The sequence below is a fragment of the Phascolarctos cinereus genome, unplaced genomic scaffold (genome assembly GCF_003287225.1).
Source record: "Phascolarctos cinereus isolate Bilbo 61053 unplaced genomic scaffold, phaCin_HiC Scaffold_726;HRSCAF=1367, whole genome shotgun sequence".
NCBI lineage: Eukaryota > Metazoa > Chordata > Mammalia > Diprotodontia > Phascolarctidae > Phascolarctos > Phascolarctos cinereus.
Genome location: NW_027556098.1, coordinates 261,392,717 through 261,414,578, shown reverse-complemented (window position 1 = coordinate 261,414,578; position 21,862 = coordinate 261,392,717). Strand labels below are relative to the sequence as shown.

General features: G+C 35.4%; 1 protein-coding gene across 1 annotated transcript in view; it reads right to left on the bottom strand.

Annotated features, from left to right (window-relative positions):
* The window catches only part of XPO4 (exportin 4), a 129,208-nt gene that overhangs the window by 23,598 nt on the left and 83,748 nt on the right, over positions 1-21,862 (bottom strand). The window contains 6 exon segments of the mRNA XM_020968782.2: positions 2,928-3,097; positions 3,632-3,791; positions 14,573-14,750; positions 16,084-16,229; positions 16,715-16,857; positions 19,010-19,186. Coding sequence (XP_020824441.1) covers positions 2,928-3,097; positions 3,632-3,791; positions 14,573-14,750; positions 16,084-16,229; positions 16,715-16,857; positions 19,010-19,186 — 974 coding nt within the window.

The following is a 21,862-nucleotide window of genomic DNA, read 5'->3' as shown; positions in this document are numbered from 1 at the left end:
TCATGCAAACCAAGGATTTTTACAGATAAGGAAGCTAAAATCCAGAGAAGTTAAATCACTTGGGGGCGGCCTGGTGAATAGAGCTCTGGCCTTGGAGTCAAGAGGACCTGAGTTCAAGTCCAGCCTCAGCCACTTGACACTTACTAGCTGTGTGACCCTAGGCAAGTCACTTAACCCCAATCACCTCACCAAAAAGCAAAAAAAAAGAAGTTAAATCACTTGATGAAAATCACAAAGGTAGTAAGTAGAACTGAGATTTCAACCCAGATCTTTGACATCAAATCTGAAGCCTTTTCTACTCTATCATGTTGTCTCCTCTAGAGTATTAAAAAATAAGCAGTGTCAGAATTTATTAGGGTTTTTTTTTGAAGGGGGGGTTGGGGATAGGGAGGCAAGTCATATGTCTCATCCCCTCTTTTTTTCATATTCAACTAGAAAAATCTTATTTGTTGCTCTGGAAAAGGATGTAAAGGATCTATTATTGTAGTTGCATCAAGAAAATATTTCATCTGAACATCATCCATCCTCTCTTCTCACTGTTACCTTTATGATCAAAGCATAAATTTATTTAGTAATGGTTAACTAAAAAATTCAGTTACCTGACTACCCTAATCCATGAACATATATAATAACTATTACTATAAAAGCTAAATTCTTACTAATGAATATATCATGTTAAACATCTTTATATACCCCCTTTTTTCTGATAATCTTCCTCTAAAACTATTCTGATAGTAAGAAAAGACATTACACACACACATATATATATATATACACACTGTACATATACATATATATATATATGTATTACATACTATATATCTATGTACAGTATATATAAAGGCCCTTTTCATCTAACTTAGATTTTAGTATACAAGTGACTGTTTAATAATAATAATAACAATAATAATAAATAATAGTAGTAGTAGCAATAGCAGCAGCCACCATTTGCACTTACTAAGTACCAAGCACTGTGCTAATTATAAACTCATTTGATCCTACAACAACCTTGGGTTTTGTCCCCATTTTACAGATGGGGAAACTGAGGCAAACAGAGGCTAAGTGATTTGCCCAAGGTCACACAGCTAGCAAGTGTCTGAGGCCAAATCAGTGCCCCGATTCCAAGTCTGGTGCTCTATCCAATGTGTCATCTAACTGTCCATAAAATATAAGGTTTGACAACTTGTAGGACTAAACTGACCAAGAGACAATTGAAATTGTAAGAACAATTTCTCCTCATGTTTATTAAGTGCTTTCAGGCTTATAAGTGCTTTTCCTACAACCTAGTTATATAAATGCTACAAATTTTATTACTCTCATCTTATAAAAGAGGAAATTGAGGTCCAGAAAGGTTAGGTATTTTTCCTTTGTTATAGAACTAATAAATGTTGGACCTGGAATATGAACCTAAGACACCTAAATCCAAGTCTAGCTTCTTTCAACTATAGCACAGTTGTAAGATGAGTATTATATGGACTCCTGTCTTTACAAACTGCAAAACAAAATAACCAAAGAAAATACAAGGCAAGAATCAAAAAATCTATCAGCATACTGATTTCAGATTAGCTAAAAATATTTGATTCAACATTAAAATGGGAAGAGTTCTGTTATGAAAAAATGATTTATCATTCTGAATTGCAATAGTGGTATAACTATGAAAAAAACCTTTCTATCCATTTTCTACTTAATTAAAATTACTATGCTTACTAATGAACCACGCTCTTTCATCTTTAAGAAGAATGAAAAATTTCCATTGGAAAGGACCTCACTTACCACTAGCTAGGATGTGTGATTTCTGAGTTAGGTATATTAATTAAACACAATGCTAAACAAACAAATAAATCTAAAAATACAGAATTAGTCTTGTACTTTTCTTCCATCATTTAGTCATTATTCAATTTAAGTGAATAAAGAGAGAGCAGGGATACGCTATAAACTCTGACGTAGGTGTTCACACAATTGGCCCATAAGCACTTTCATCTCTTTTATGCAGAATATTTAGGTTGTTAATTTGTGACTTATTTTTCAATTTCAAGGTTCTAAAATGAGGATTTGAACTCAAGTTGCTCTTTATATTTTTTGGAGAAGGAACAATGAAAATAAGATGAATAGATTCAAGAAACTATTCTCTAAACAGTTACTGGAACTAAAGTTAGTGTCAGAGAGTTTTATAGATGAAAGGAAGAAGAGATTTCTCCTAGTATACATCTTCACTACAGATGAAGATCCTGAGGTTCAGGAGAATTTAAGGGACTTATTTATGGTCACACAGTAAGTCAGTAACAGAGAAGACTAGAACCCAGGTTTCCTCTCAAGTGCATTATTGACTACAAGATGCTGCAATGGTCACTTTTTAATAAAAAGAATGGTTCTGAGTGCCTTTGTTGACCACATGTAATTTTGTAAAAGGTCTATCTGTTCAAATTTCCCTGGACAGCTTTTATTTACTTTTTGTAGAGAGACTTAGTTTACCAAAATCCTTCCTCAAAAACTCTTCAAAACTCCAAGGAGTCAAACATGTAAGGACTGTGGTAGTGTAAAATAATCAGTACTAGATTTGGAGTCAGAAGAACTAGGTTCAAATCCAACCTATACTACACCTAGCTATCTGTAATTGAGCAAATTGTTTAACCTCAGTTTCTTTATCTCTAAAATGGAGCTAATTACCTGTACTACTTCATCAGAGTTACTGTGAGATGACATGTTAAAATGATAAACAAGTTTATCTGCTGTTTTGCTGTAACTATCAAACTTAATTCAGATCAATTAAAACATCATGTAGTAGAGTTATAACTGATATGAAAAATGAGGATTATATCTATTTCAGACATCAGTAATAATACTAGGAGGTGAAGAAAAGTGGGAATAAAAGAGACAGAAATGGGGGGAATGAGGGAGAAATCAGCCTAAATCAGTTCAATGCTTACCTTTCTCTTCTTTCCACCAAAGTAACCAGCAATTGTACAGTATCATTTGCAAGATCCTGCTCACTACTCCATACTGCAAGGTTACTGATGACTTTTTCTAAGAGGTAGCCAACAATCCACTGAGAACCCTCTGTATCTGCTCCAAATGCTGTACTGAATGGCAGGCTTATCTTAGGAAAGTAAAAAGAAAAAGATCAAACAACCAAAACGAAAGCTAAGTCAGAACATCTGTTAAAAAAAAAAGTCAACAGGTAAAAAAAAAACAAAACAAAACTGGAAATCATTTAATTTTGTTTTACCTCAATTTTGGAGGTTCAAATGCCAAAACAGAAGAGTGTTTCAGTACCACCCACTCACATTTTCCAATGAAATCCCCTAACAGTTATTATTTCTATATGAGCTTATACATAACTATGTACCTATAACCAAAATACAAACATTAAAATATTAAAAGAAAATGTAATTTGTTACCTAATTAATTAGTGATTGAAATAAATTTACTCGAATTGTGCACATAAAATAAGGAAAAGAGACACTGGAAAGAAGTTAGTTTCTTCTTCATTTAAACTTTAACATGTTTCAGTTCTTGGATTTTGAACTGATTTTATGGGGGGAAAAAATTCCAAAGGAAAACTAACTTATTTTTATAGCTAATAATCATCACCAACAAACATCTAAACAATTACACAATTTTGTATTCTGACCTGATCATATAGTTTTTCATCCACCAAAAGATAGGTTTTTGCCCATCGTTTTAGGAACCAAACAATATCTTTTCCCATTTGTGGACTAAGTAGATGTGTTAGATTTGCTCTTATTGCTCGAGATTCAACTTCTGAAACCCTCAGTATGGCAGATAATAACCTGTGGGCAAAAAGCAGAGATTATTTCTTCTTTTACATCTTTCCACTTCACATTGTTTTTAAAAAAATAAATGCTGTTTCCTTTCTTAATACTCTAGATTTTGGCCAAGCTAACCCTACAGTCTTTTGTCAACAGGGATAAAGATTGGTATGTTATTGTATGTTTATGACAGAAGTAGAAATACTAAATTTTGATATCTGCAAGATTTAAGATTTTAAAGAGCTCTAGAGAAGTTTCAGGTAAAAAAGGAATCATTATAAAGTGACTGAGAAAAAGGTATGTTGAATTCATACCTCAGTAATCCATCACTCTGGAAAAATTAGGCTGAGCACTGAGTTACATCACAAGCTCTGAAACCATATGGGAGCTGTGAACTCCAACATTCAGGAATTTTAATCTTTTTACCTATTGTGCAATCTCTGTCATTTCTAAATCAGAAGTTCTACTACTTCCAGATAAACTAGAATATTGGTGACAGCAATGATTGGATTTTTGCTGAGGAAATTACACCAGTACTACACTGTTTTGTATTTCCTGCAAAATTATCCCAACCCAGGACATTTTCTTCTTTCTGCACATAAGCTACTCATACTACTCAAATTTCATCAGTTTAGATGTAAGGCAGAGTTAAGTTTGCTACACTAGAATTAATTTTAGCAGGAAATTAGATAAAAGGCAGATCCTTCTTTGCTTCATAAGAAACATTAGGACTTTATAGTAATATTTAATGCCCAATGCAGTGCTGTGACATGGTCCTGGAAGACAGGACTGTGATGAACTTCAGGAATATTTATTAAAGATATTTAAGAATGTGAAAAGACTTTCATATATATAAACCCTGTTTTGTCTTGATTTTTATTTAGTTCACTTTCTAGGCAACATGTTATGTTACTGACAGAATTATGTTCCTTTACTTTCACATGCCAGCTTGTTTATGCTTCTATTCTTTAGACAAAAACCACTGTTTTCAATATGAAAAAAAAAACAGGAATTAAATTTTTGAGAAATAAATACATCATTTTTTATAAACTCTGTTTTGTTCACAGATAATTTACCTGACTTGTACCATACCATTTATGCTGTAGGTTTTATTTTTCAATGTTGGTTTGGAGAGTGACTGTTATCAGACTAAAAATATTCACATTTATTCATATGAATCATCAAAAGAAAAAGTAGTATGTTCATACGCAAAATAACAACAAAAAACAGGAAAAACAACAAAGCCCCCCCCCATGTTCCTTATGTTATGCTTAAGGAACACAGAATAATATGACTGATAAAGTCATTAATACTTCTTGTTCATTCACCAGAAAAGGAAATCTAAAGAACCAACATTCTCTTTCAAAGGCAATGAATTTCTTTATTAGACCTTACTGATAATCAAAATAAGAAAAAGCAAAAGTACTTTATAAAGCTTTTGGGTTTTTAAATACATATAATACAGAAGACTGAGTTTTCCCTTATAACTTCAATTTTACTCTAAGAGCAGGAACCACAGAACTAAATCCTAGTTAGACAGTCCTTTACATGAAATAAAAGATGCTATCATTTTCCTTGGAAAATAATATACTTTTTAAAATTAACAAAGGGCTAAAAAAAGGGCCATCTCTCCATTTTTTAAATTTTGGAACCCCAAAATTAAACAATTGGAACAATTATTTTTAAATAAATTTTCACAAATTTACATAGTTAAGGTCCATTTAAAAAGCTTAAAACAAGTTCTTGTATATTATACAGTTTTTTCCTCTGGTTATGGTTAGAAAGTGAAATGGTTCTAATCAGGGATTATCTCAGATGTATAGATGAATAAAGCTCTGGGAAGTACAGGTCAGTATTTCTCTAGGATGTAAAAGAAACATGTTTAGATTTTATGAAGACAGTATTAACAGCAAGAACATTGCTTTGAAAAGATGAAGGAAAATAAAAGAGAAGAGTCAGCCTGGGTTCATCAATACCAAATCATACCAGACTAATATTCTTTCCTATTTTCACAGGCTTAACAGATAGTAAAATTAGGGTGTTTCATATATGTGTATATGTGTGTGTGTGTATGTATGTGTATATATATGTGTTATATATACATACATATATATGCATATATACCTATGATAATACATATATGATGCATACAAATTAATTTCAGCAAGGCAACTGTCCACCATGCTCACCTTGTTAACAAGGTAAAGAGGAGGGCTGATGTAAAGTAAAACCAGATTTCGAATGGTCTCACTGCAAAAAGGTGGCAATTAGTGAATTAATTTAAACCCAGAGGGAAATCTCTTTAACAATGACACTAGCTTCTCCCCTGAACATGCATTCAATATTTTTTATCAGTGACTTGGATAAAACTACAAATGAAATGCTTATCAAATTTGTTGATGATAAAACTGGAAGGGCTAAATAACATACTGAATGATAAAAGGGGGGATCTCCTAAAATTTTGATAGTCTAGAACAGACCAAATCTAAGAAGATGAAATTTAACAGTTTAAATCTAACCACTTATACACAGGTTTAAAGTACAGGCACCACTCTTGGAAAGACATGGCTAGACAACAGTTCCATGCAGTTGCCAGTGACCATGTCACCCCTACTTTATAAACTCTGGTGGTTCCCTGCTGCCTTGAAGATCTAACATAAACTCTTCTGTTTAGTTTTTAAAGCCATTTGCAAATGAAGCTCAAACCTATCTTTCCAGCTTCATTTTACATTACTCCCCCCTCCTATGCTCTATGGGGACTTAATAAAAAAAAAAAGCACTGTTTTAATTGAACCATAGTTTCTAGAGAAAATAAGCAAAGTTATAATCCTTTTGCATTCTGAACTGGTCAGATAACAATGGGACTATTTACTTTGTTTAGTTCTAGATGCCAAATTTAAAGAAGGCCAGCGCCAGCTTGTTGATGATACTTTGTCAGTATCCTTATTAAAAGTGAAACCCAGGAGGTGGAGCGAAGATGGTGGAGAAAAGGCAGTGAGTGACTCACCTGAGCTCTCCCCCAAACCTCTCTGAACACTTTTAAATAATGTCATGAGACAATTCCTGTAGCAGAAGAACCCACAAAAGGATGGGGAGAAATAATTTTCCAGCCAAAGACAACTTAGAAGATTGGCAGGAAAGGTCTATCACACCTGAGTAAGAGTGGAGCACAGTCTAATGCAGGCTGTGCCAACACACACCGAGCCCCAACAAACCAGGAGAAAGCCTTGGGAGCCACTAAATCATCAGGAGCAGTGGCTGCTTCTAGAGTTCTCAGCTACAGATGGTAAGGGGGTCAAACAACTGATCAGAAAGAGATTACAAGGGTCTCTTTACTGGTACTGGGGGCAGCACCCTTGCTTTGCCCGTACTCAGATCTGGGTGGCAGTCCCAGGATAAGGGGAGCAGTAGTACACCAGAGCTTACAACCACAGTGGAGCAGGAACACTGGTCACAGTTCCAGGGTGGAAAAGAATGTTTGTCTATGCACAGACCAGTGTACAGTACAGAAGTGCAGTAAATATACCTCTCCCTAGGTATCATACCACCTTGGAAGAACTGAAAACTTACAGGTACCCAGAATTACCTATGAAAATGGCTACACAAAACCCCTGATGCTTGTGACAATGCACCCTCTATTCTGGAAGCAGAGCCCGACTTTAGCAAAGAATTAAAAGTCAAGAAATAGACTGGAAAAATGAGCAAACCACAGAAAACAATCCTGACCATTTTAAGTTACTATGGTGACAAGGAAGATCAAAATATAAACTCATAAGAAGATAACAAAGTCAAAGCTCCTACATTCAAAGCCTCCAAGAAAAATACGAATTGGTCTCAGACCACGGATGAGCTCAAAAAGGATTCTGGAAATCAAGTAAGAGAGGTAGAAGAAAAATTGCAAAGAGAAATGAGAGTGATACAAGATAATCATGAAAAAAGAATCAACAGCTTGGTACAGGAGACACAAAAAATACTGAAGAAAATAACACACCTTAAAAAACAGAGTAGGCCAAATGGTAAAAGAGGTATACAAAAAGCCATTAAGGAGAAGAATGCCTTGAAAAGCAGAACCGGTGAAATAGAAAAAGCACAAAAATTCACTGAAGAAAAAGTTCCTTAGAAAGTAGAATTAGCCAAATACAAAAGGATACAAAAGCTCACTGAGGAAAATAACTCCTTAAAAATTAGAATTGAGCAAATGGAAGCTAATGACTTTATGTGAAATCAAGAAACAATAAAACAAAACCAAAAGAATGAAAAAAAGTAGAAGACAATGTGAAATATCTCACTGGAAAAATAACTGACCTGGAAAATATGATGGAATCCTAATAAAGTTGTCCCCAGCCCCAACATCCCTAAATGGACCCCAATGAACAGCAGGCATGTCCTGATTTAACCACACCCGAGGCCCCCAGACTCAATACAGCCACTGCCCTCAGATCCAATTTACATATTTGAATAGCTATGTTCTTGTATTCAACTACAATTACATCATCCATTTCACCCAAGAAAGGACCACAATACCCAATTATCCACCTTGACCAGATAGGACCACAATAGCTAGCCAATCAGAGGTCAGCATGACCAGGATGTCTGACCACTGAACTACAGAAGGGACCCAACCCTATTACCTATCCCTTAACAAACCCTTTCTGCCTTTTTAGTATTCTTCAATACACCATAAATTTAACTGTGTTGTCTTACTAAGTTGCTGGCTCCTTTTGGAACTTAGCCCCCATTTAATGGGAGGTGTCTATCTCAACAAATTCCTATACTTGGATTAGAAGTGGTCTGACTCTGTGAATTCATTCGAGATGAGCTCCCACCACAAACAATGAAACTGTAACAAAATAGATTCAGGAGAGATAACTCAAAAATTACTGGACTACTAAAAATCATTATCAAAAAAAGAGCCTAGACATCATCTTTCAAGAAATTATCAAGGAAAACTGTCCTGATATTTTAGAACCAGAGGGCAAAACAGAAATTGAAAGAATCCACTGATCTCCTCCTTAAAGAGATCCCCAAAGGAAAACTCCTAGGAATATTGTAGCCAAATTCCAGAGTTCCCAGGTCAAGGAGAAAATATTACAAGCTGCCAGAAAAAAACAATTCAAGTATTGTGGAAACACAGTCAGGATAACACAAGATTTAGCAGCTTCTACATTAAAGGACCGCAGGGCATGGAATATAATATTCCAGAGGGCAAAGAAGATAGGATTACAACCAAGAGACACTTACCCAGCAAAACTGAGTATAATCCTTCAGGGGAAAAAATGGTCATTCAGTGAAACAGAGGACTTTCAAGCATTCTTGATGAAAAGACCAGAGCTGAATAGAAAATTTGACCTTCAAATACAAGACTCAAGTGGAACACGATCAGGTAAACAGGAAAAGAGAAATCATAAGAGACTTACTAAGGTTGAACTGCTTACATTCCTGCATGGAAAGATGATATTTATAACTCATGAGACCTTTGTCAGTATTAGGGTAGTTGGAGGAAAAAAATTGTGTGTGTGTGTGTGTGTAAAGAGAGAGGGAGAGAGATAGATAGATAGATAGATAGATAGATAGCAAAGGGTGAGTTGAAGATGAAGGGGTCATACCTGGAGAATAAAATTAAGGAGTGAGAGAGGATTATACTGGGAGAAGGAGGAAGGGAGAGGTAGAATGGGGTAAATTATCTCACAAAAAAAAAAACAGAAAAGAAAAGGCTCTTACAATGGAGGGCAAACAGGGGAAGGCGAGAGGGAATGAGTGAGTCTTATTCTCATAGGATTTGGCTTAAGGAGGGAATAACATACAAACTCAATTGAGTATGGAAATCTGTGTTACCAGGAAACTAGAGAGAGAAGGGGACAAGAGAGCAGGGAAGATTGGGAAAGGGGGTAATCAGAAGCAAAAACTTCTGAGAAGGGACAAGGTCAAAAGAAAGAATAGAATAAATGGGGGGGGCGGGATAGGATTAAGGGAAATAAGAGTTACTTTTTTCACAACATGACTACTATGGAAGTGCTTTGCATAACTGCATACGTATAACCTATACCGAGTTGCTTGCCTTTTCAATGAGGGTGGGTGAGGAGGGAGGAAGGGAGATAATTTGGAACCCAAAGTTCTAAAAATACATGTTTAAAAAAAATGTTTTCACATGCAACTGGGAAATAAGAAATACAGGAAATAGGGTACAAATTCATCCTGCCCTACAGGAAAACAGAAGGGGAAGGGGTAAGAGAAGGGGGGGAGAGATAGAAGGGGGAGCAGACTAGGGGAAGGGATATTCAGAACGCACGAGATCTTGGGGTGGGGGGAGGGACGATATGGGGTGAAAATTTGGAACTCAAAATCTTGTGGAAGTAAATGTTGGAAACTAGAAGTAAATAAATTAAAAAAAAATTATCAAGAGAAAACTGCCCTGATACTCTATAACCAGAGGGTAAAACAGAAATCGAAAGAATCCACCTCCTGAAAGAGATTCTAAAATGAAAACTCTCAGGAATATTAGCCAAATTCTAGAGCTCCCAGGTCAAGGAGAAAATATTGCAAGCAGGCAGAAAGAAATAATTCAAGTATCATGCAGCCAAGTCAAGACAACACAAGATTTAAAAGCTTCTACATTAAAGGACTGGAGGGCTAGGAATATATTACAGAGGGCAAAGGGGCTAGGATTATAACCAAGAATTACCTACCTGGCAAAACTGAGTATAATCCTTTAGTGGAAAAAATGGCCATTCAATGAAATAGAAGACTTTCAAGCATTCTTGATGAAAAGACCAGAGCTGAATAGAAAATTTGACTTTCAAATAAACAACTCAAGAGAATCATAAAAAGGTAAACAGAAAAGAGAAATCATAAGGGAATTAATAAGGTTAAACTGTTTACATCCTTACATGAAGATGATACTTGTAACTCACAAGAACTTTTTCATTATTAGGGCAGTTAGAAGAAGTATATGTATAGAGAAGGCACATGTGTGAGTTGAATATGAAGGGATGATATCTAAAAAATACAATTAAAGCGTGAGAAAGGGGAATGCACTGAGAGAAAGGGAGAGGTAGAATGAAGTAAATTAACTCACATAAAAGATGCAAGAAAAACCTTTTATAGTAGAGGGGAAAATGGGGGAGGTAGAGGGTAGTGAGTGAACCTTACTCTTAACAGAACTGGCTCAAAGAGGGAATAACACACACACACTCAATTGGGTATAGAAATATATCTTACCCTATGGAAAGTAGGAGGAGATAGAGATAAGAGAATGTGGGGGTGGGGGCTGATGATAGAAGGGAGGGTAGAATGGGAAAAAGGACAGTCAGAATTTTTGAGGAGGGACAAGGTGAAAGGTGAGATCGAATATAATAAATGTTATTGGAAATACAGTTAGCAATAGCATCTGTGAAAAAAATTTGAAACAAGTTTCTCTGACAAAGATCTCATTTCTCAAATATATATGTATATATGTATACATGTGTATATATATACACATGTGTATATATATACAGAGAGAGAGAGAGAGAGAGAGAGAGAGAGAGAGAGAGAGAGAGAGAGAGAACTGAGTCAACTTTACAAAAAAAAGAGCCAGGGGCAGCTAGGTAGCACAGTAGATAGAGCTCCAGCCTTACAATCAGGAAGACCCTAGTTCAAATCTGGCCTCATATTTGATACTTACTAGCTGTGTGACCCTGGGCAAGTCACTTAACCCCAACTGCCTCACCAAAAAAAGAAAAAAAAATAACAGCCATTCCCCAATTGATAAATAATCAAAAGATATGACTACATATGAAAAAAATGCTCTCACTATTGATTGGAGAAATGCAAATTAAAACAATTTCGAGGTACTATTTCATACCTATTAGACTGGCTAATAGGACAGAAAAAGAAAATGACAAATGTTGGAGGGCATGTGGGAAAAACGAGAAATTAAGGTACTGTTGGTGGAGTTGTGAACTGATTCAACCATTCTGTAGAGCAATTTGGAACTATGCCCTAAGGGCTATAAAAGGAGTTATATGTGCAAAAATATTTATAGCAACTCTTTTCTGATGGCAAAGAATTTGAAATTGAGGGGATGCCCATCAATGTGGAATGGCTAAAGAAACTGTAGTAGGTGATTGTGATGGAATACTAGTGTGCTATAAGAAATGATGATCAGGATGCTCTCAGAAAAGCCTGGAAAGACTTACATGAGTTGATGCAAAGTGAAATGTACTGTGTACAAAGTAACAGCAATATTGTAAGATGATCAGCTGTGAATGACTTAGCTATTCTCAGCAATACAATGATCCAAGACAACTCTGAAGGACTTATGATGAAAAATGCTATCCATACCCAGAGAAAGAACTGATGCCATGTGAATACAGACTGAAGCATACTTTTTTTTTTACTTACTTTACTTTTCTTGAGGTTGTTTTTTTGGGGGGGGGTGTCTATGTTTTCTTTTACAACATGACTAATAGGGAAATGTTTTGCATGACTACACACATATAACCTGTATCAAATTGCTTGCCTTTTCAATAAGAGGGGTGGGACGGAGGAGGGAGAGAGAGAATTTGGAACTCACAGTTTTAAAAACTGTTTTTATGTAATTTGGGAAAAATAAAATACTAAGTAGTGTTTAAAAAAAGTGAAACCCAGATCTCAACTGATCTATTTTCATTATGAACAAGTGACCCCAACATTCCTTTCAATCCCCAATGAACTATATGATGAAGTCAAAATAGCATTTAGCAAAATGAAATTGGGAAAAGAGGATTTACCAGACCAAATATACACAGAAGAAATTCATGGGATAGCTGACTATCCTGAAAACAGGGACAGCCCTATAAGATATTATCTTCATTATCATACTATTAACATTGACAAAGCCCTGTAAGGTTTGCAAAGCATTTTACATTTTCATTTGATCCTCACATCTAACTCTGTCAGATAAATGCATAGTAATTATCTCCATTTTACAGACAAGGAAACTGAAGATGAGGGAGCTTAGGTGCCTGGACTGGGGCCACACAGCTAGTGGGTATTTGAGGTAGAATTTGAACCCAGGTTCTCTGGCTCTCTTTGAACCTGGTACTTGATCCACTATACCACAAAAACATTTGACTCAGTAGAGCAAAATATAGCTTAAAGGCTTTCTCCTGCATATGTTAAGATTATACAAGATTCCACGATAAATAAAATCATGGAGATAATGCTACTCAGTAACCCCAACTATAACATTGAGCAAGGCATGAAACAGGGAGACATATGCTTGTCAAAGATATTTGGATGCCTTCATGACATGCCTTAGACAGGGCCCAAATGGACAAGATTCCTTCTAGATGGTGGTTTTCATAGCACCTTGATCACAAGTCAAAGATTCAGCATTGCAGGTGACGTAAAGGGGAACAGTTGGCTACAGAAGGACTGGTCTTTGTAAAGACAACATGAGGGAAATTAGCAAAGAGATGTATGACTGGAAAAGGACACAGGCTAGTTTTAACAAATAGACAGGCTGAGTGCTATACTGGTATTCTTTAAATGTAAAAGGGTCTACAGCAGGGACAGGCATGTGGCCTCAAGGCCAGGGGTTCCCCATCCCTGGTGTAGAGCCAAGACTCTAGCATGTTAGGTAGATATTCTGCAGAAGAGAACATGGAGACAAGACCCACACAAAATGAGGAGTCTAAATGGATTGCTATTTGTACAAATGGAAAAATATCCATACATCAAAGAAATCCTATTAAGTCCTCATCTGCGTTCTGACAAGCTAGAATGTGCCAAGAGGAAGGAGACAAGGATAGTGTGTGGACTTGAAACCATGCCACATAAAAATCAGTTTAAAGAACCAGGAATGTTTAGTTCAGAATATTGTGGGATGGAGAGGTAAAGAGCCATGACAGCCATCTTTAAGGATTTGAAGAGCTGTCAAGAAGCATTACAATTGTTTTGCTGGGCTTTGAGGAAAGCATAGGTAGAAGTTAAACCAAGAAACATGAGGATTTAGAGAAAAACTTTTTAACACTATGTGTCATTCAGTCATTTTTCAGTCTTATCTCTTAATAACCTAATTTAGGGTTTTCCTGGCAGAGATGCTGAAGTTTGTTATTTCTTTCTCCAGTTCATTTTACAGGTGAGGAAACTGAGGCAAACAGGGTTAAGTAACTTGCTTAGAGTCACACAGCTAGTAAGTGTCTGAAGTGAGATTTGAATTCAGAGATGAGTTTTCCTGACTTTAGGTCTGGCACTCACCCACCGAACCACCAAGTTGCCTCTAACAGTATCAGCTTTCCAAAAGCCAAACAGGTTCATAAGATAATAAGCTATGCATTAACAGAAATCTTCAAGTGGCCCCTGGAAGATCACTTTTCAGGTATGATATAAAACAGGATTCCTGCTCAGGTGCGTGTTAACTAGGTGACCCTTAAAGTTATTGTCAACTCTGAGATTGTGATTTCATGAAATACTATATACATTCTTCCTTCAATTTAAAGTTATTATTTATTACTTAAAATTCTATTATAGTTAATTTCCCACTCAGGTTTTTTTCAGTTTTGCATGAAATAATACCTCCTTTAATTAAGGATTAAATTCATAGTAATTTGATAACTCTCATACCCCCCTTTTTTCCTATAACTAGTATCTCTTATCTAAATATGCATAATACCTACATGTTCTAGCAACCACTTTTCATATGCCTAAGCCTTGGCAACCTTCACATTTTTTTTCCTATATCATTTAAATATAAAAAGTACTTACAGTCACTTTTTGGACAACTTAATGCTTATAATATTGTGGAAATTATAAGAATGTAGCTACATATTTAGTATTACCTAATTACAGAATCTGTTCTGTTGCACCCTGGGATGGAAGAAGCCTTCTCTCCTGGAGATCCCAAGATCTGAAGTGTTGTATTAATGTCAACTTCAGTTGATTGCTTAATGGAATATTCCATTACTTCTGGAGGTATTAACGGAGTCTCTCCCTGAGTATCATCAGCTAAGAGGTAGCCTTCAGTTTCAAAAAATGAGGGAAAAAGGTGAATGCACAGTTCTTAGCCATCAGAATTTACCTTTTAGAACCTTGCCTTTTCGCTGACATTTTAGAAAGAATAATGAAATTCTGTGTAAAGTTACAGTTTTACTTAAAGTCCTATACCATATTAAAAGCTGATGCCAATGGAAAACATATTAACATGCAGCTGGCTCAGAAAAGACTTTAGTCTCTTCCCTTCTAATATTTTACAATTTTCTGAATAAAATCAGATTAAAAATATCCCCTGAAGAAAAGGAAATAAATCATTTCACTAACATACTTTATAGACAATTATATAAATATATGATCACTCTGTTATTAATAAATTTAGATGTGTAATATGAAAAGGCAGTCTATGTCAAGAGTAATGAGTCAATTATTTGTGACATCATTAATATGCTACCTCCACCAATGTAAACTGCAATGTATCTATGACTTTAGATGATTCTCAAAAAGTTGCCTGAGCTCTGGAAAAGTTAAGTACTTGCCAATGGTCACAGAGCATGTTGTACTCCACCTCCCTCTATCCCTTCCCCCACCCTAATAAGATGTAAGCTGCTTGAAAGCAGGGTCTGTTTTTGTTTTACTTTGTATCCTTAATGCTTAGAAGAACATGTGATAGGTACTTAACGTTTGTTGGTTTGATTTGATAATGCTAACCAGTATTAGGGACAGGATCTGAACCCAGGGCTTCTCTACGCCAGGTCCAAGATTCCATTCATTATTTAAAAATCGACTCTAAGCAGCTTCCTCACCTATAAAATGGGAATAATAATACTTATAGTAATGCCATCACTTAGCTGCTATCAAATAAGACAAAATAGGTATACTGCTTTGCAAACCTTTTTTTACTACTGACAAATAAAAGCAATATTTTGCCATGATATTTGTCACTATTTCTTTTTAAAAGTAATTATTTCATGTCATTTAGAAAAGAGAAAAATTTTAGGACCTAAACAAAGCCCTAAGAGGCTATAGTACATTATAAAAAAGTAAATGAAACCAAAATAGTTTACATGAATAGGCTTCTTTCTCAAAATAACCCTGTGAGGAAACAGTGAAATTATTATCTCAATTTTACAGATGAGGAAACTGAGGCTTACATAGGTTAAGCACTTTACCCAAGTCAAACAGCTAGTATCTGACACAGCTGAAATTCAAACTCAGGTCTCATCTGTAAATGCTCTTTCTATTATAGCACACAATTCTCTATGCATACTAGTGCATTTCACTTTAATAATACTTTTTAAAGCTGCTACCAGGCCTGAAACTAAGCAGTTGGCAATTTTTAAAAGAACCTTCACCCTACCTGTAACTAAAATAAGCCAGTGAATATCTTCATAAAGATCATCAAGCACTTTGTTGTCAATGGCACCTGAACCAGGTGAGGCAAGTAGCTGCTGCTGATGTCTCTGTAACTGACCATGGAGCCTTGTCACTCTATCTTCTAATAAACTGAAAATAATTAATAACATTAGAAAATTTAGTTATTAAGAATTTATAACAATATAATTTCTACTAATTATAAATTGAACTGATTATGATATATAAATATGATATGTAAAATAAATTTCAATTTTAACCATACCATAATAATTTTGCTTTATTACATGTAAACACAGCATTAACTAATATCTTTACAAAGACTCATAATTCACAATGGACATTTGAAAATAGAATATTCCAAGTGTTTATTTATATGGGTCAAACCATTCTCGTACCATGTTTTCCACACTCTTTCTGCCATCTATCCTGTAGTGCCTGTGTTCCAAATGTATGTGCCAGGGTATGCAACCATGAATATGTTTCTGTCCATTTGTTCCAGTGAGCTGGAATACGGGGCAAGGGTGTTTAAAAGTCTTTTAAACACTTTAAGTACCCTCCAGGGCATTTTGAACATAGAACACTTTCTCCATGGGGTTTCTTTGGACTGTTTGTACCTTGTAAGAAGAGGTATACAGTGTTCTGCAGCAATTCTTCCTAGCATTCCTACACTGGCTAGTTGGTCAGAGAACTGGTCTCGGTCATCTTCCTGAAGTTCACTTATTTCTTCTTCCTCACGTGAGGCTACACCATTGGCAGTCTATTACAGACAATTAAAAGAAACAAAGATTGAAGAATTGTAGCATTAACTGATAGGGACATGACATAATCAATAAAACATCTACTTATTGCATTACATAATTTCCAACACTCCAAATCAGTTAAAGAGATTGCTTAGGATCCAATGTGCTCATTTTTTTAACTTAGGTGCTGGAGTAACACTAAACTTATTACGGTGAAGGATGTAGGAAGAGAAGGAAGTTGGCAGTAGCTGCCAATCTGTTAATTTGTGCTTCTACACATAATGCACCAACCCACCAAGAATCTAACCCCTATCAACTGAAAGAATATGGAGTTATAAGGGATGTAATGATGGATGCAGATATTTGCATAGGTAGATACACCCATATCAAGTTGACAAATGGGTTACTGATTACTGAATAGAGAAGAAAAGTGAGAAAAGAAGTAGGGAGAAACACATGACAACACGTGCCATCTTCCCTGTCTCTGGATGTGGTCAAACAGCCTCCTCTCCTCCCACTCTCATCCCTCCACCCTTACCCTGGAAACAAACACACAAACCTGAAAGCTTAAAAAAAAAGGGAGGGGAAGAAGGTTAAGAACTGTATGAATTTAAGCAGCAATAAAAGGCAGAGAATCTGACTCTAAAAGCAGACTCAGATACCCAGCCTGCAAACACTTTAGAAATGCAGAATCATTGAATTTTACAGCTTTAGATAACTTTTAGTTCTAATCTAGGTCATCCCTGACCCTCAGAGAAGTTTTCACTTTATCTTAATTAATACACTGCCTAAAATTCTAGCAATTAGGAAACAATTTGGAGTATTAAAAATAATTTAAAAAACATGTAAAATCAGATATAAATGCCAGAAAATTCCTTAATGTTCCTGAATAAATTCAACTAAGTTGCTTTCTTTCTAAATAACAGATGAGATCATTTATAGTGACAGAACAATAGAAATTTTGATTGGTGGAGGAAAAAAGATAAGGAGAGAAAGGGCAAAAGGCATGGCAAAGCCCTTTATTTGGGATCTTAGGACTGCGTTAGGGCACTAGGAGGAGGAAAAGGTTACAAAAAAGGAGGCAGAGGAATGCCAAATATAAACTTCAAAACTTCACCTACGGTCAATTACTATAAACCTTTTCCTCTCCACCCCTGTCCCTAGCTTTCAGGAACCCAGAACAGAAACGAGTAAGATCAACTCTATACTTTGGCTACATTACAGTAGAAGAAGAACTTGAAATAGTCTAGAAAACTAATTACCCCTTAATAATGTTAATTTTTTGATCCAAGACAACATGGATGGACTCATGTTGAAAATCGCTATCCAACTTGAGAGAGAACTAATGAACTCTGAGTGCAAACTGAAGTGTAATTTTCTCACTTTATTTTTCTTGCTTTTTTTGTGATATGGATAATATAGAAATATGTTTTGCATTATTTCACATGTATAATGGGTTATCATATTGCTTGCCTATCACATTGGGTGGCAGGGAGAGAATTTGGAACTCAACATTTTTAATAAATGTTAAAAAATAGTAAATTTAAAAAAATTTAAAAAGAACTCACTATGTATAAAGGACTATGATAAACCTTGAGGTTACAAATAAAAAAGCATGACAGTTCCTGTTCTCAAAAAAAAAATAGCAATTATTTCTTTGAAAAATTGTGTTCCAAGGTCCAAACAATTTTCTTACAAATAAACTAGAATACAACCTTTTACATATGCTTTTTTTCCTCTTTATGCTGAGTGAAGAAGACTGCTTTGGTTGTAAGCAGCTTCTGAGTCTGGTCAAGGAGGTTTAACTCTTTTTGATAAAAGCAAAAGGTTAAGTGCATAAAGCAGTATTGATGACAATTAATGCATCTGTATCTTCAGAGATTTTGTCAGGAATATTTATGCTTCTAGATGAAACACACACAGTCAGGATTTGCCCTGTTATCCAGAAAACAGGGTGGTATAATGGGTGAGGTATTGGACTGAATCAACACCCACTTCAAGGATTTTCTATCAGTATAATAAATGGCAAGTCACTGAATCTCTGCAAACATTAGTTTCCTCATCTAAAAATGGGCAATGGTAACACCTGGAGTACCTGCTCAAATGAGATAATGCTTCTTTTATATAATCAGTTGAATGGGATGTAAAGGGTTAAATTAAAAAACATACCAAATTCCTTGTACCATCTGGAGCAGCTAGGTGGCATTGAATGTAGGAATTAAAGACCTGAACTGCATGCTGGGTAAAGAAGCCTTTATGGAAATGTTTGTCATCTTGCACCAAAGTCAGCCAGGACTCCAGTAATTTATCATATGCTTCCATGTACACCATGTCATCTTTATCAAGCTGTAAGGAAAAACATATATTCACAAAATATACAACCAGAGAAGCAAAACTGGGAGGAATATCAAAATAGAATGTAGTCATAGCTAACCATAAAAAAAGTTGAACAGATCATCTGACTAAATTAAGATTTCTAACTTGACAATTTAGATCAATGGACTCATTTTCATATTATACAAACCAAATATTTTAAACTTCTTAAAATCCCCCAAATCTTTTAACTTTAGTCCTCAATTAACCTTAGGCGATTCTTAGAAAAAGCAAGAAACAGGTGGGGGTTTTTAGGGATATATGAAGAATCAGGGCTGTCCCTAGTAAGCACTATTTTCAGCTAAGACTTTTGAGACATCCTGTATTAGTAACTCTAACAGTACAGAAACGCAGCCAAAAAACCATTATTTGAATAAAGACATCTGACACTTTAAAAGGCTTTTAGAAAAAAACGAGGAAATTATTCCACATGCCTGTGATTCAGATGGCAAAAAAAGAATTCATGTTGACATAGTGAGTCTCATCAAAATACATAAAGCGATGTTTAAAATATATAAACAAAACTCTCTGAACCTGAAAGCAAAAACAGGTTAATCCACTGAGCCAAAAAGAGATTTCATTTAGGAATAAAGGAGGACAAGTTCTATGTGGTGGAAAAATAATCTCTAAATGTCTTTGGATATGTTCCCCACGCTTCAATAAAACATTTAAAAGTTATTTCAATAGTCACTCTCTTAAATATGTTTGAAGCAGTGTATTTCTTTAAAATTTAGATTTATATTACACTGAGTTGTATACAAATACATATTATATGTTTGACTCTTTTTTTCAAAGTCTTATTCCTGTGCCAATGATTAACATTACCTACCTCTATAGCACTTTGGCTATAAAAACATTCCTAACCTAGAGTAACCTAAAAAAATGTTACTATAATGATCTAAATAAGGATATACTTTAAAACTTGTAATTTTATACTCAGAAAAAGCCTACTGTCCTTTAAATTCAAGGATTTGATTAATGAATTGAGTAAACCAGTCAGAAGCCTCTGATACGCAGAAATGCTTTTTATATGTATGAGCATTTCAATACTTGTTTATGAAGAACGTTCCTATCAACTACAGATGATTCCCTTCTGGTGGTCAAGAAAAGTTATAGAGAAATAGTTTACAAATAAGAAGATAGCTAAAAACTTGCTCTATGTCTCCTGAATAGCCTAAAAATAATTCACCCATAGGAGGGTTCTGTTATCAAAGTATGAGATGGGGAAAGCCACCACTGAATTTTATGTCATTTGCTCATAATTATCATACATTTGCATAGGATTTCCCATCTATTCTGTTAAACATTTTTAAATTTTTCTCTTGCATACCTCTATCTACAATTAATGATCTAAATATTTCAACACCAAACACCACCAGTGAAAAGTGTAGATTGTGACGGAGGAGGGCAGAATGGTGTGAATCAAAGTATTCTTATAGCTTACTGGCCCAAGGATCAAGAAAATGGAGGATACTTTGCCAAGAAATTGCCTCAGCTCATTCTAAAGCTACAGAAGAAAAGAAAGTAATTAAGAACAATGTTATTAGCCCTGTTAAAAAGTGAATGTGGGGGCAGCTAGGTGGCGCAGTGGAGAGGGTAACAGCCTTGGATTCAGGAGGACCTAAGTTCAAATCCAACCTCAGACACATAACACGTATTAGCTGTGTGACCTTGGGCAAGTCACTTGACCAAATTGCCTAGCCCCCCCCCAAAGTGAATGTGTTATAAAATATCCCATTCCAGGCCAAACGTGTAAAAGAACATTATTTTAAATTTATATTATATATAGACATGTCTACTAGGAAGACTGAGTACAAGACAAGCAAGGGAGGGAGTCTTCTCCTGAAGATCAGATTAGTTAATTCAAAGAAGCTGGCCATGTAATGAATTTTTTTTTTTTTGCTATAGCAACTCTTGAAAACCTAAGTTAAGAGGGATTTAAATCTGCAGTGGTTAAGAAATACCCACACCAGTAAAAATTAAGATTCCACAAGTAGTAAGGTAAGAAAACACAACAGCAATTCTATCCCTGAGTAGGGATCTCATAAGAGGAAATGGTTCCAAAATCCCTCCCCACACCTGCCAAAAATTCATAACAGCATGTAATTATACATTAAAAGCAAGTTTCTAGACATAACAGAATAAATGAATTATTCATACAGCCCAAAGTAGTTAACAACCTGGTTGAAGAATTCTCCCCAAAAAATGCATCCCAGCTTGACTACGGTGACCTTATTATTGTGTGATGGTATGGCAAATAACTTAAGATTCTCTACGTTTCCATTTTCTCATCTTCAGAAGGAAGAATTTGGACTTTTTGATTTTGAAGGTCCTTTTCAGTTCTAAAATCCAAGATTTCATGAACCATCAGGGTTTCTGCCACAAAACAAGAACTCTAAGTTTCAAGGTTCAGATTAACATAATCTGGGATATCACCATCAGCAGTCATTACGGGGATGGGGTTCCTTTTTCGTTTCCCCCCTGGAGACCTTGGATTTTGGAATATCAAATACTGAAGATTAGCAACTTCTCAATAACATTAGAATTTAAAAGCTGAGTGGGCAATAAGAGGTTAACTAACTAGGTGATAGTAACATAGTATGAGTCAAAGAAAGGGCTGGAGTCCTTGATCTATACTATATCATACCG